General features: G+C 42.0%; 1 protein-coding gene across 3 annotated transcripts in view; it reads left to right on the top strand.

Moving 5' to 3' along the window:
* Positions 1–15,211, top strand: part of TRMT10A (tRNA methyltransferase 10A) — an 18,546-nt gene extending 3,335 nt beyond the window's left edge. Inside the window, exons 1-8 of one of the 3 annotated variants that reach the window (XM_024212841.3) lie at positions 628–741; positions 2,219–2,499; positions 3,597–3,759; positions 6,135–6,206; positions 6,712–6,786; positions 8,257–8,406; positions 9,116–9,221; positions 13,397–15,211. In XM_024212841.3, the coding sequence (XP_024068609.1) occupies positions 2,300–2,499; positions 3,597–3,759; positions 6,135–6,206; positions 6,712–6,786; positions 8,257–8,406; positions 9,116–9,221; positions 13,397–13,566 (936 nt within the window). In that variant the 5' untranslated portion in view covers positions 628–741; positions 2,219–2,299 and the 3' untranslated portion in view covers positions 13,567–15,211. Of the gene's footprint in view, positions 1–627; positions 742–2,143; positions 2,500–3,596; positions 3,760–6,134; positions 6,207–6,711; positions 6,787–8,256; positions 8,407–9,115; positions 9,222–13,396 lie in introns of those variants that run through there. The other 2 variants (XM_026659862.2, XM_029913512.1) reach the window with 2 other exon arrangements.
* The last annotated feature ends 764 nt before the right edge of the window (positions 15,212–15,975 follow it).

Below are 15,975 nucleotides of genomic sequence, written 5' to 3'. Positions count from 1 at the left end.
GCAGGGGTCCCAGGAGGGGGCAGTCAGGGGACAAGGAGCGGGGGGGGTTGGGGGTTCTGGGGGGGGCAATTAGGGGGTGGGAAGTGGGAGGGAGTGGATGGGGGCGGGGCAGGGCTAGAGCCGGGCTTCTCCCCCCCGTGTCCTCTTTTTTGCTTGTGGAAATATGGTAACCCTAGGGTGCGGGGGTGGGGTGGGGGGGGTGCAGAGGCTGCAGGGGCAGGGCAGGCAGGGGGGGTGCAGAGGCTGCAGGGCGAGGAGGAGCAGGGCAGGCAGGGGCATAGAGGCTGCAGGGCGAGTGGGGAGCAGGGAAGCACTTTGCAACCCCCAATCAAGATCAGAGAGGGAGAAGGGGGCATGCGGGGTGCTCAGAGGAGGGGGCAGAGTTGGGGCAGGGACTTTGGGGAAGGGGTTGGGAAGGGGCCCGTGGAGTGTCCTCTTTTTTAAATGTTTAAATACGGTAACCCTAGTGTGTACAAGAGGGGACTGGCTCGGCTGCTGGGCCGCACGTTCCCGCCCCTCTGACTCCGCAGCCAGCCCGTCCCGAGCCTCCTCCGTACCCCAGCCCCGGAGCGCACCCAGCCCGCCCGCCCGCCAAGACCCAAAGGCAGTGGCGCGGACCGATGACGTCAGATGGGCGCCGCGGTTCCAGTTGCTGCCTGAGTCGCGGGGGCCGCCACTGAGGGCGGCTTTGGAAGCTTTGTGGTGGTTTTGGCCGTTGCGGATGGGAGCTGCCGCGCGCGGGTAAGTGCGGTGCGCCCGGCCCTAGCGCGTGCGCGGAGTTAGCGCTGCCGCCTGCGTTGAGCCTGGGGACGGGACGGGACTCCCCCCTCACGAGCCATCAGGAGCCGGGGCCGCGCTCTCTCCGCAGCCGGGTGCTGAGGCTCCCGGGGGCTCCCTGGTCCCCGCGGTTGGAAGAACAGCGACTGTCCCCAGTCGGTTGCAGGAGCTCGGCGACGCCTTTCCCCTGGCGCTGTGGCGCGCTCCTGGGGCTCAGCTGCCCCGGCACCAGGGCGCAGGCTTAAATCCGAAACAGCTGGGGGTGCTGGTGCCGCACGTCCTGCGACAGGAGCGTCTGTCTGTCTCTGGTTCGCCCCTTCACTGAGCAGACAAGGCGTTTCCCAGAGCCAAACAGAGATTTTCTGTCTTTTTAAAATCTCTCTCTCCCCCAGGTCTCTTAAAATGAAACTTCTGTCTGAATTAATTTGAACTGCTGCTTTTATGATTAATCTCTGACATTACTATAACTGAAAGGGTAGAGAAATGTTCTCTACTTTGTTCTGCTTTACTTTGTGCCTTTCAGGATACAGTGTATGCATGGTAGTTAATTGAACTCTTTTCCCTATACAGTTGGTCTGGGCTAGCTCCCTATTTGTCTGCAGCATGTACACAGCAACAGGGTAGGGGAAAAACACTTAAAAATAGGATAATGTGATTGGAAAACCAACAAATGATGAGATTTCCAACTAAGAACTATATGCAACTGCATATAATTCTTTAAAAAAATGAAGTGGTAAAACTATTTATTGAAAGTGATAGCTTTGGGTAATTTGCAGTAAACAAGCTGTCTAAACAGCAAAGAACTTCATTTAAAATCAAACAAACATCTGAGCCATGCTTTCAGAATTCTGTCTTCCTGCTATTCTTTCTTTCTCCACATATATTTGGGGATAATTTTGAACTCAATTTTGACTTGGGTGGTCACAGAATTTAAGTGAGTCTAGTCATAACACAGCATAGGCTGTTCCCTTCTGGGTTTAAAATAAACCATTAAATAGGTGGTATGCCATCTGTAGCTAAGAGGTGATTTTCTAGAAAAGTATTGAATACTACAGTTATACACCTCTACCCCGATATAACGCGACCCGATATAACATGAATTCGGATATAACGTGGTAAAGCAGTGCTCCGGGGGGGGGGGCTGCGCACTCCGGCGGATCAAAGCAAGTTCGATATAACACGGTTTCACCTATAATGCGGTAAGATTTTTTGGCTCCCAAGGACAGCATTATATCGGGGTAGAGGTGTATTTGTTAATACTTGCTCTTGTGCATTAGTTGCTTGTTGAGGCACAGACCAAGGCTTAGAATGGGGGAAAAGCCTGTCTACAGTTCTTGTTTGTCTCCCCCCCGCCCACTTATACAGTAGGTTTAAAGTGATACTAATCTAAATTAGACCTCTTGGGGTATTTCTGAACTATTCTGTCTTCTGTTTCTTGCAGAAACAGTCTTGGGGGGAAAAAGACTTAGTCTACAAATTCAAGCTTCTTTAGACAAGCTCCATTAAAGCCATCGGAAAGCAAATGTCATCAGAAATGCCAGTAGAAAATCCATTACCCACAGACGTTCCTGATGTGGAAGAAAAGATTAATTCAAATGACAATCAAGTCAAGAAAGGGGAGCCAGGATCAGACAAGGCAGAGAGCATTGGAGTTATGTCAAAGAGGCAAATGAAGAAGCTAATGAAGCAGAAACAATGGGAAGAGCAAAGAGATTTACGCAGGTGTGATTTGAATTATGTCTCCTATGTTGCTGATTCCAATCCAGTATTTAATTTTAATGATTATGTATGTGAACAGAATGTGTACATAAACTTCATGCACAGCAAAAAAGAGAATTAGCCAGTGTTGGTTCAAATGTGGAGTATGAGAAACATGCTGGGCTTCTCTGTCAGAGCATCAGGGAGAACTTATTTTAGATTAACGTCCTCCTCAATGATCTGTGATTCAGCAACTGTTTCTCAGCAAATTGAGGATGTCAGGAGGGCAAACCTGCAAATACTCTGCACTAATTGGTCAAAATGGTTGTTGCTGAGCAACGAGATGTATTATGTCTACTTTCTGAACTGGCTGAGTGTGCTGCTCCTGTATCACTGCCAGCCCCTGTAGCCTGATGAGCGAGGCTAGAACCAGGAATCAGTGAGAGTCTCCTCCTTTTGATAATACGGGATGCTGTCACAATCAGAGTGGCTCATTATCTTTTAGGATGACATGATGGTAGGAATTTATTTTGGGGTAAGGAAAGGGGTATCAAAGCATGGGCTCTTCTAGGTCAAGATGAACCTTAGCAACACACCAGTTGGTACCTTCCCAAGACAGTGGCTATTCAGAATGAACTTTTTGAGCCTCAGTTTCCTGCCTTGATCTTGGGCTGATGCTTCCCATCTCTCACACTGTAGCATACTTCCTTAGCCACTGAAAAGATACCTGCTAGAATCTGGAATGTAAAATATATTGTTTCACTGAGACCCCTAACTGGCCCTTTTGTCCATAGTGGTTGTTACTAGTATATGACCTGATCCAAGTCCCATTGAAATGGATGGGATTCTTTCCAGCGATGTTAGTTAGCTCTGGATCAGATACACAGTGTTATAGGTTTTCTCACTATTCTACAAACAGAGAAAGATGAGCCTTGGGTTGTTTCTGAACTTGCCTCCATTGCTACACGACTACCCAAGAAACGGGCAGCCTCACACTATCTCTTATTTGAACTTTTCAATAAAGCATATGTTTATCTCCTAACATCTGCACCATGCAGAACATCTAACCAACTGTACAGACCTGACAATCCTTATTTTTTAACTTTTTTATATTTTTTTAGGCAGAGACGAAAAGAGAAACGCCAGAAAAGAAAACTGGAGCGTCAGTATCAGTTGGAATCTAACAATGAAGGGAGTGACAGGAAGCGTATACGTAGGGATGTTGTTCCTAGTACTCTTCGCCTTATTATAGACTGCAGTTTTGACAACTTGATGGTATTAAAGGTAAATGAAATTTTGCTATTGGAAGCATATGGATTCTCTGATACTAATATGGCGTGATCTGAGAATGGAAGAATTTATGGGCAGATGAAAATGAAACAATCTCTTTGTCTTGGTGCATGAGGGATAGTTTATATGTTAGCTTCTTAAATTTGTCAGATTTCAAACGATTACCTCTATGTAAACTTGCTAAAAATAGCAGTCATCTTTCTGGAGATCTGTTCTTGAAAATTGATTTGATTCCAGAATAGACAGTAGAACCTTGTCCCTGATATCCTCCATTAAATTTTCTCATGCTCTGAGAGCACTCTGCTGGGGGGGGGGACTGCAGAGGTCTTTCCCCTCCCTCACCCCCTTTCCTGTTCCAGGTATGTTTGAGGCCCCTAGCAGAGTTAGTGAGAACACATGGGTTACAGCGTGTTCAGTATTATGGTGATACTCAGCTCTGTTTCAGTCACATCAGAGCTGGATGGTCCAGTAGAACAAGTAATTTAGAATTTTAATGAAATCTCAGGATGGATGAAGTTGAACTGGCTTCTGGGTAATAAAAGATTGGAGTGATTTTTGTGGGTAGGGGTACGGAATAGGGAGAATCAGAAAGGGCCCCTCCTGTACTCTAAGGAAGTGTTTTCACCATTTGTAAGCCAGGTGCCATCCAGAGCCATCCCTAGGATACGGCAAATCGGGGCAACTGCCCCGGGACCCGCACTTTGGCAGACCTTGCGCTTCGTGAGGAGGCAGGAGGGGGAGGAGGAGCCCACCTACCAGCCTCCCTCTCCCCCCAGCGCCTCCTGCTTACCTGTGGGCCCCGCCGATCAGCACCTCCCCCACCCTCCCAGTGCCTACCGCTGTTTTAGCGTCTGGAGGCGCCGGGGGGGAGCGAGGGTGCAGCATGCGCAAAACTGGGTGGGGAAAAGGCGGGACAGGATGGGGCCGTGGGGAAAGGGGTGGAGTGCGAGTGGGGCCTGGGGGGAGCACCCCCCTGGCAGATAGGCGCCAAGTTTCTATGTCCCTGGCCCTGCACCCCTATAGGGACGGCCCTGGTGCCATCTTAGTTTTACTGTACTTCTTGTTGACTAAACAACAGCTGTAGCCAAAAAGGCATTTTTTTCACCTACATCTGGCTAGAAGAGTGTACCCTTTTCTTTTTTGATGCAAGCCTTTCTACCATCATCTATGTCTTTATTATTATAGCACTTGGGAGCCCTTGTCATGGACCAGGATCCTATTGTGGTAGGTGGTGTACAAATACAAAGCCCAAAGATGGTCTCTGCCCTGAAGATTTTAAAGTCTGAGTAATGCCTCAAGACTAAACCACCGTATTACACTCTGTGTGAGGCTGCACAGAATACACTGGCAGCTAGAGTGTAATACAGGAAGCATATAACACTAGTACTCAGTGGCACTGTTGTCCAGTAGGTTTCTGGGTAGAGTTCAAAGTGATTGAATCTATTTTAAGTCCTAAATGGGTTGGAACTCAGTTACCTGAGGCATTTCTCTTTATGCCATACTGTCACAACTGAGATCAGAGGTGCTCCTTTGAGATACATGAGAAGGAGCTGCTGGTAGGGCATTTTCTATAAAAGTTTCTTGACTCTAGAATGCACTTTTGTGTGCACTTTTGTGTGCAAAGCCCATAGCTTTTCTCAGGTATTTATGGAGGCTGAGAGATTAGAGGTGGAGGGTCTGGAGACTTTGATTGTTTCATGGTACGGTTGGTTAGAGGATGGCCATTGTTTGTTTGTTTTTTTATTTGTCCTTTGCTGGATAATCTAAACATTGTTTTTATGTAATTGAAATAAAAACATGGTATTGATGAACTTCATATCCATGACTTGTTTGAAATAAAAAAAAAATAGTATAATTTGCATGGGGTGTTTTGTGTGGGTGGGAAAGGGTGTTTTTATAATTAAAATATGCATGATAAAAACAACAAGGAGTCCGGTGGCACCACCGGACTCTTTGTTGTTTTGTGGATACAGACGAACACGGCTACCCCTGATACATGATGATAAAGGAATCTATTCTATTTCTGGAAGTAGTTACACATACTACTATTGAGTCACAGATTGTGTATTATTCAGTCGTTCATTGACTTATAATTACATAGAACAATGTGAATTGAGTCACAATTTGCATAATAGTGGTTAAATATGTACTCTAGGGGAGATGCATATATTTGTGTGTGTGTACATAATTCCCTCACAGCTGTCATTCTCCTTTTCTCTCGAAGGGTCTAATGCTGTCCCACTCAGGAATCTATTTTGCTGGTTAAAAGCTTCCTTTCTCTCTCTCTAGCTTCTGACTGACTCTTGGTAAAGCATTTTGTGGTGATCTGTCTGAAGGACTGTATAAAAAACAAATTGTGTTATATACAGGATGTCAAGAAGCTTCACAAGCAAATTCAGAGATGTTATGCAGAAAACCGTAAAGCATTACATCCTGTACAGGTATGTTACAACAACTGTCTATATTTGAGCACTGGCCATGCTTAGTGATGTACAGAGCATGTAGAAGAGGCAGTCCTTGCCCAAAAGAGGGTACAGTTTTAGTAAAATGAAAAACATAACTTAGTTTGATCATATTTATGTCATTCCTGTATTAAAGGAATGCTAAGACTACCTTCCTGATAGTGAGCACCATAAAAATAGCTACATAGATAAAAAGGCATGTGAATGTCAATATAAAAGCTGCCAGTCCAAAATACCTTTTGGATGTCCACTTTTCTTTCTGCAGCACATAAGGCAAAAAATGCTTAGTCCTTAACCCTTTGTACTGACCATTTAAAAATGTTCTTAGTGCCAGATTCCTTTAGTAAATAATGAAAGTGAGTTTTAGTTAACACTTCAGAAAAAAAGCTTGTCTGATAAAGCATGTGTGGAGACAAATCAGCATCTTTAATTTTGATATTTTTCACTTTTTTTTTTTTTTTTTTTTTTTTTGTATCCCTCTAAGTTTTACTTGACCAGCCATGGAGGCCAGTTGAAGAACAACATGAATGAAAATGACAAAGGATGGGTCAACTGGAAGGTAATGACAGATAATTAAGCAATTCTGTGACTCAGTATTTTTCCTGGGAAATTTCTATCTTAATATTCATTCAAGGATTGCTATAGTTACTTTGGCTTGTATCTTTTCCATGTACTGTATTTTATCAAGATATCAAAAAAGATTATCTCTTAATGACTTCAGTTTTGAGTGAATTTAGTGTTCATACGAGTGACTGCCCTGGCTTAAGACTAGCTTTGTATAAGTAGGCATTTCTTCAGTTAATATTACTGATGCATCTCTGTTCTGACTTGTAATGTTCCCACTTCTTGATTCTTGCTATTCATGGCTTTTTATCTCCGATTGTATTGACTAACCATGAAGCTAAATACATCTGTTATGCCTTGATCTAGACTAGATTCTGGTTTCCAGAGGTGAAGTGTTAGTGAGCTGACCCATACTATCTTACCTGGTTCCAGAAAATGACACCAGTACTGTCAAGAATGGCACATTCAGTAAGACTGCTGACATACTGGGTTTCTTATTCTTGTAACTCTTTTTCTTTAATAATGTTCCCACGTTATTTTAATTGTTTGCATGAGGAAGCATTGCCTAGGAGGAGGTCAGAGTTCCTTACGCAGTTCTGTCAAATGTTGTGTGACCTTGAGCAAATCTCTTTGGGTATGTCTACGCTGCACTAAAACACCCGTGGCTGGCCTGTTAGTGTGGGGCTATAAAATGATTTTAAATAACATATGATCTATATGTATGTCTCTTACCTAGAGGCTTACCATCCCCTGATGGTAGCCTGGGTGGCCCTAACTACTTCAGATACCCCCAGTGGGTGTCTGTCTAGTCTGTTGGTTCTGATTTGCCCACACAACTACTCCCTGTCTTGAGAGTGATCATTTTTAAACCCTGTGATAGATCTGTATGTAGTGTCTTTCCTATCCTGGCATTCTTTCCTAACAACACTCGAGTGTTTGTAGAGAAGTGGCATACCTTGAGCTATTCTTTCCTTCCTGCTTGATTTTTCTTACAGCACCTATTAAACTAAACCAATATATTCATACAATAACTTGGTCAACAAACTGTATTAATAAATTATAGAGCAGTTCCATCACACAAGTCCTGGTGACTGCTTTTAAAAAGCAGTAGCAGAAATCTTTCTTGCCAAGCAATAGCTGAGCATTTATCCTGGCTTCCCTTTCGAAAAAAGGTCTTGGAAGTGATTTAGGTCCACAGGGAGTCACAAGGGTTTGACCTCTTCTGAGAGTCCAGAGGAATTGCAGAAGGCCTTAAACTTTTCACAAGCCACTGCTTCTGAGAGCTGTGTTGGGAACTGTGGGATAGGTACCTAGAAAGCAGTATAGTGGGTGTGGGACAAAACTGTACTTGACTTGGCATAGACAGCGTGGTCACACTGCTCCATTGGTACTTCTGCTGGTGTTTAGCCTGGCCAAGCATTATTCAATAGCATGAGTAACCTTTGAACTTCTTTGTATCTCAAAGGATATCCATATTTCATCGGAGCATTATAATGAGCTAATAAAGAAGGAAGACCTTGTGTATCTTACATCAGACTCCCCTGATGTGCTGAATGAACTAGATGAGACTAAAGCCTATGTAATTGGAGGTCTGGTGGATCACAATCACCACAAGGTAGACGGATACTACGTTCTTTAAAGCTGCTCTTTCAGCATGTAATTCAGTGTTATTACTGAACACATGCAAATCAGCAAAAACGGATACTTATTTAAAAAATATATTGGTTGATTTTGTGCAGTAAAACTCTTAAGAACCAAAAGTGGAGGTGGTTGTATGTAGTGACTTTTTGTAGTTCATGTGTCATTAAAAAAAATTGGGAGATAAATTTTGTCTTGGCAAATGATTCTTCAGAACCAAGCAGGTTGAACTACTGTCAAAGCCTGAGAGCTAAATGGGGCTCTGTTGGCCTGCAGAATGTAGTCACTGCAGTACCAATTTCTTATGAAAAAGTAAGTGTTAAAGTAGTACTAGAATTTAAAATAACAAACCAAAAACACTGCTCTCTTAAAAAACAATAATAATAATAATAATAAACAGCTCAGGTAAACTTGAGTTTTAATGTTTGCTAAACAAGATACAATTCTGAATAATTTGTATTAATTCTTAGTGTTCAACACAAATACTACCTTAAAACAGACTGCACTTCGCACTTTGTCTTGAGTTGCAACAGTATGACACTGTTTGCAAAACCACTGCCTGAAAACAGTAATTGTCTTATTCATTTTGTCTTTCTTTCCCAGTGGTAGAAAGCTCATTGTATTGTACAGTCTTATCAGAAATCGTGATTCTTGGTTAACTTTTTGGGGGCTTTTCTTTGCTGCAGGGGATTACTTACAAAAAAGCACTAGAACAGGGAATTGGTCATGCACAGCTTCCACTTGGAAATTTTGTGAAAATGAACAGCCGGAAAGTATTGGCAGTTAATCATGGTAAGTCATGAGTTTGCAAAATAAAAATGAAAATGTGCAGAATTTGTCAGCAATATCAAATTATATGAATCTTCAAAAGTACATCAGAGCATAAAGACCTAATTCTTATTTCAGTAATGGCTGGGTGCCTTTAATCTTTATAAAAGTGAGATTTTTTCCAATTGTGCCTGAGTGACTTAGGAACTTAAGTCCCATTGAGTTGTCGTATGGAAAACATGGCACTCTGGAAAATCCTACCCACAGTTGCTAAATTTCCTCCTTGAAAAGGTCGAAGGACCAGAATATTAGGATTTACCGTTGTGTTTCTATTCCCTTTAAAAGAAATGAAAAACTGGCCCTGTTTCACAGTTTTGGTGTGCATTGATTATGTGGTGGATAGTTGCACAATTTACTCAACTTGCTTTTAGCAATATTCTGTTTTCTCTCCCCAATTCCCTTGCATTGGCATTTAGCAAGAGCCCAGAATGCATGTACTTGGTTTTCAGAGTCTGATAGGTTGAGGTATACAACCACAGTCTACCTAATTTATCTTTTTCTTTTTTTAAAAAAACCCTTAGTCTTTCAGTTTTGACACCTGGGACCTTTAAGTGATTAGTTAGATTTAAATATAAGCATATTCAATATGGTTGCTGCTCAACTTTTTTTTTAATTTTTTTTTTTAATTTGGTTTTACTATTTTATGTGTCTTTATTTTTCACCATTTGAATTTCTTCTACCGTCTCTTATTTTATTGAAAATGTCCAAGTTTGGTTTTATTGTTGTTGCTAAAAGTATTTATTATCTTAAATATTATCAAATGTTGATGATGTGTGCAATGGCATGCTCATCCAGTCTCAGAATTACCAGTGGATATCCATCATAAATTTAGCAAAGAATCAGCTATAACTTTGAATCTTAAGCTTAATCATTAACTAGCGTCTTAAGTATTACCAAAACCCATATATTGGAAGCATTTCACACACACACAGCTGTAGCTTTAAATATTATATCACAAGGTAGAGAACAGGGTTCCACATATTATCCATTTAAAACTGCAGGATATTAGCTGGGGTCATTTTAGTAGTTCTCCTGCAACAGTCGTAAACTGACCTCTAGTATCATTTCTGGGAGCTATCTTCTAGGCTGGGAGTCAGATCACAGTTCTATTCCTGACTCTTCTGCTGATCCACTGTGTGTTTTTGGGTAAGTCTCTTAGCCTCTCTGAATCTATCTGTAAAATGGGATTGTTTATGGTTATCTGCCATTGTAAAGCATTTTGAGAACGATAATTGAAAAGCACTAAACATGTAAAGTACTTCTATTAAAATCCCATGTTAATGCAATATCCTTGTTGAGGATTTTAGACACAAAAGACAGGAAATTCAAAATGTAGGGTGCCTTTAACTATTGTAATTCAATCCCTTGCACATATTGTAACCTTAATATTATTTGGCCCAATTTCAATAGGAATACTTTCATGCGAAGTACAACTTGACATGAATAAGGATGGCAGAATTGGGCCACCCCTATTATATATCTGTATATGTAATGTAAGGGATATTTTCATGTATTTTTTCTTTTTTTTAAACTATAAATATATATTTGCATTTATTTCACTATATGCTATTGCCCAGTGAAACAGCTGTTTGGTTCTGACTTTGCTATTCTTGGGAACGAAAAGTATAGTACCAGGTCCCACAGGCTGGGCACTCTTGCTACTGTCTCAAAGGGGCATGAGGAGGGATAGGTCCATAATATAAACATTTTAGTAGGGTTGCCATTCTCTCAAGCATTTTAATTAAATAGAACCCCCTGGTGGTGGAAGATGGACAAGAACACTGTTAAATTTACATTTGGGATATAATTAGATCTCACAAGGATTTTAGCTTCTACATTTTCATGGCCAGTTCAATCTTAAACATCTGAAATTGCATTTACAGTAAAAGCTGTTTTATCCGGCATGTTGGGAGAATGAGTGGTGCTGGTAAGTGGGGAAAAAAGAGGGAGGGAGTTTGAGTGCGGGGCACGGGCTCTGGGAGGGAGTTTGGGAGGAGGTTTGGGGCAGTGGCTTGGGGCATGGGAGGGGGGCAGCATGCAGATTCCCAGCCAATGGGAGTTGCGTTGCTAGTGCTCGGGGTGGTGCAGGGGCAGTGCGCAGAGCCACCTGCTGTGCCTCCGCCTAGGAGCAGCCAGGACAGGTCGCTGTTTGCGGGGAGCTTCCCAAGGTGAGCGGCCCCTAGATCCGGCGCCCCCTCCCGCATCCCAAGCCCCTGCCAGCCCCACGCCAATTGGACTATAAACCAGAATTTCAATGAAGATCAGAAATGCTGGTTTATAGAGCTTTCCGGTTGGTGAAGTGCCAGATAAAACAGCTTTTACTGTACTTGGTTTAGGATTTAAAAGATTCTCATCTGTTGGGATCTAAAATACCGTATCAGGCATAGCCAAGAGGTGATTATATGGATAAGAAACTTTGTTTCCTTCAGCTAAACATAACATTCTAAGACTAGTACTTTGTAATACAGTAACTCCTCACTTAATGTTGTAGTTATGTTCCTGAAAAATGCAACTTTAAGTGAAACAACGTTAAACAAATCCAATTTTCCCATAAGATTTAATGTAAATGCAGGGGGGTTAGGTTCCAAGGAAATTTTTGGGGGGCAGACAAAAGGCGTTATATACTGTACTGTATGTAGTTGGCAAGTGCCCCTGGCTTACCCCACACAGGCACAGCCCGCTGCAGGCAAGGACGCTAGGAAGCACCTCTGCAGCAGCAGCGGCAGCTTCCCCAGAGAAGAACAGGCTTGGACTTTGCCGAGAATGCTCCAGGCCCACCTCTTCCCACCCTCACTCCACCTCCTCTCCAGAGCACGCCACATCCCTTCCCCTCCCCCCCCAAAAAGTCCTAAGCGCTGCCAAACAGCTGTTTGGCGGCGCTTAGGAGTTTCTGGGAGGGAGGGGGAGCAGCAGAGATGCAGCACTTCCCTGCTCCTGCCCCTCCCTCCCTCCCAGAAAGTCCTGAGCGCGAAGTGCTGAGAGGGAGGGGGAGGAGCGGAGAAGCCCCGTGTCTCCACTCCTCCCCCTCCCTCACAGAAAATCCTAAGCTCCGCTAAACAGTTGGAGACGCGGCGCTTCCCTGCTTCTCCCTCTCCCTCCCATAAAGTCCTAAGCGCCACCAAACAGCTGTTTGGCAGTGGGGGAAGCACTGGGAGGGAGGGGGAGGAGGTGGAGAAGCGGAACTTGTGCAATGCTCCCTTGTAAAGTCGCTGCTCTTCCACAGTATCTTACAAGCAGGCAGCCAAACGATATTATAAGGGAGCATTGCACAACTTTAAACGAGCATGTTCCCTAATTGAGCAGGGACGTAACATTGAAACAACGTTAAGCGGGACAAGGTTAAATGCGGAGTTACTGTATTGGAAAATGTTGTTTAAAATTTCCCTCCACCTCTGAACATCCTTTCTAGTTCTGGCTGCTGTATTGAGACCACTCTCTCTATCAAGACTGTGAGCTAGGAACTGCTAGCTTGGATGCTGAGTCCCTCTCAGCATTAGGCAGAGAGGTTAAGCAACTTTCCTCCATTTCCCTATCTGTAAAATGTAGATATTTATTTGTCTGTTTGGAGGATCATTGTGAGGATTTAAGTGCTTATAAAGCACTTAGAAGATTAAGCATACTACACATAGAGTAATTACAAAATAGTATAACAAGGCAGGTCAAATTTAGGGCGAACATTAACTTGTGTCCTTTTATTTAAAAACAAATACAACTAAATCAGTGTGGCACAAGTGTAACATGTCAGAGTGTGGTGGGTAGGAGGAAGAGATGATTGTTTTTGTTTGGATAATTATTTTTTCTTCACCATTCTTTAGCATAGTAAAAGGAAGCAAGTACATTTTGTGCCTGGGTTGGGTGCACCTCCATGACTTTGTAAGGCTGTTCTAAATAATTTTCAAAACATACTTATTTTGGGGGCAGAGGGAAAGCTCATACAAGAACTGACTGCTGCAGCAGTACTGCATTTTCTGTTTAATCCGAAGGGCTTTATTTATTTTGCATTGTTGGGGGAAGAGGTAAGATCCTTGCAACAGTTGGCTTATGTTTTTAAACGTGTGTTCTTTAAGAATTAGTCTCTGTTCCTGTCAGAAATTCAGTTACTTCACTATTGAAGAGCTGGTGGTCTCTCTTGATTGCAGTGTTTGAGATAATCCTCTCTTATCTGGAGAAGAGAAACTGGAAGGAAGCATTTTTCAGTGTCTTGCCACCACGGAAAGGGGCCAGTCCTCTGGGCGAAGCCAATGACTCCTCCAAACCTGAGCTGCATGAAAAAGAGGCTGGTGAAGATAATAGCTCGGACAGCGACTAGGCAACTCTGGAAGAGGGCAGGAATGAAAAGTGCATGTGGCACAAAGGATAGAAATAAGACATGAGTTAGATGAAACCTCTGAGAACAATCTATCTCACTAGTGGTATTTGTTTAAGTGGCTACACTTGGAAAGAAGTGGTAAAGATTGTTATTTTTACCTTGAAAATACTTCATTTTTGGAGCTTTTTATATAGTAAATTAATGGCAAATGCAGAACATATTTTGTTATGGAAGCTAATATTTATTTTCCTTTTAAAATATTTTATTTGATACACACAGAACGGTTTTATTTTATTTTCCTGAAGCTTGTGATGGAACCTAATAATTAATGTGTTTGTAACTGTCCCTGTTTTGTGTATGTACCCTTGATATTTTATTATTCTTCCCTATCCACCTCTATCTTGTATTATGTCTTAAAAGCAATGAGTGTCAAAGGTTAGTGAATCTGAAAGCTCCTTCCAGCATTGCCTGTTGCAAAGTGTGTATAACCTCTCACCATCAGTGGGGTTTTTTCTAAGCAAAGAATGGTCTTATAGTCTCTGAAAAAACATTGGGAGCCAGGAACTCTGCTTTGGGCCTACTTTGGACACTTTAAAACATAGTTTTTTAAAAAACATCATCTGTCACAGCAGACCTGCCTATAGAATGAGTATCCTACTTCTCTGGCAGGGTTGTGAATATTTCAAAAAAAGTTGCTCTTCTTGCCTCTTGAACTGAAGCTCTCTGTTCTAACTAAATTTTTAAAATAGCCATTTCAGTACACCTGAAGCAGGCCAAAAGACAGCCTTGGAGGCAGAAGGTGCCCTTTCACACCTGTGAGGCCATTCTCTCATCCCTTTCTGCAGGGACTATCCAGAAGGGAGCCAGTTGTAGTGTAGCTTTTGGGATGTGGACAAACAAGTACCTACCGAGAGCAAGTCTGCAATCATCAATAGACTCCCAAAGAGCATTTGGATGATAGCAGCTTCTGGTCACTTGTGACGTGGGCTGGTTTTGAACAGGTGATATAGATATGACTGGCTCTGTATCCAGCTCCAGTCCTCCCTCCACTGTCACCACTTTCAGACTGGGAATTGAACTGAAATATGTGTAGATGTACATGTGGCCTATAGTTTTACAGGGTTGGCAACAAGCAAATTATGATTTGACATGTTCAGTGTGATCATTTTTATGCTTTTTTTTTAATAAAAATTAATTTTGAGAACTCATTAGGCAGCCATCTGATAAACTACAGTGAAGATTCATCTGCCTTAGGTCGTGGACAACAGTTCGTTGCTCAAATAAAATACTGTGGTGGGTTTATTGTGTAGATATGCCACAGAGAAATATGTTACATTTTGTCTCTGAACCTGGAGAAACTTTTGGACAAAAGCATTGTCTTGTTTTGTTTGAAGAGCCAAAGAAATGTATAGCATAAACAAAGTAAAGCACTTGCCAGTACCAGTTTCCTTTGTTAATAAACAAATGGATAAAATAGCAAAGGTACAAAGTGTAATTTTACAGTTGAGGTATTGCACACTGCTGCACATAGTATTGATTAAATCTGATCTAAGCATTTGAAGTTTCAGTTAAGATTCTCTAATTCTACCACGTGTCTTGTTTCCTTCTCAGATTTGAGCACATTAAAATTAAATGCTACAATTTATTCATGTGGAATTAATTTCACAACTCTAAAAGGTAGTTCTTCTGCATTGTTGTATTGACCAGAATTTTTTTTTTTTTTTTTTGTATGGTGGAAGTTACGTTTTTTAACAACAAAATATATTCTCTTGTCTCTTCACTGGTGTGATTTACATATTAAGCAAGAATTCATTTTTTTTAACCCAAAGAAGCTCTGAAATGGACACTTTACAACATCTTCTGCAGATAACTTTGAAATATATTCATGTCTTTGTTTCAACATATTACACACTATTTAAAACAATTTCTTTCTTACGTTTTCCTCTCTAGTGTGTGTCAGCCACTACCTCTCTCATTTGGCTTCTGCCTCAAGTTTTTGGTTTCTCTTTTTTTTTAATTTCTCTTTTTTTTTAATTTGCACTAACATATCACCATGTCTTACTGTGTCAAATATGATTTGAAAGTGGTTATAGAGTGCTCATCATTACCATTTTAAAATAATGAGTTGCATAATGTGAAAATCAATCATTTGCAAGTAGGAGACTCTTGATCAATGAAATAGAGCAACACAAAATGAAACGTTCAGGACTTCTGTCGTGGGCCAAGTGATTCATTTTGGAGAGGAAGATGTGACTCACTTAAAACTTTCTACCAACTTCAAATTTGCACTTTTTAAGACCAGCAACATCATTTTTCAGCTCAGTTGGCAATTGTAAGGCACCAAGGTCCACACATGAGCCAGATCAGTTTAACTTGACTCATTCCTCTCTCTCCCAATGCATCATGTCT

Source organism: Terrapene carolina, unplaced genomic scaffold, assembly GCF_002925995.2.
Source record: "Terrapene carolina triunguis isolate 2854851 unplaced genomic scaffold, T_m_triunguis-2.0 Scaffold706, whole genome shotgun sequence".
Lineage (NCBI taxonomy): Eukaryota > Metazoa > Chordata > Testudines > Emydidae > Terrapene > Terrapene triunguis.
The sequence above is the reverse complement of the archived record's forward strand: the minus strand, read 5'-3'. Positions and strand labels throughout refer to the sequence as shown.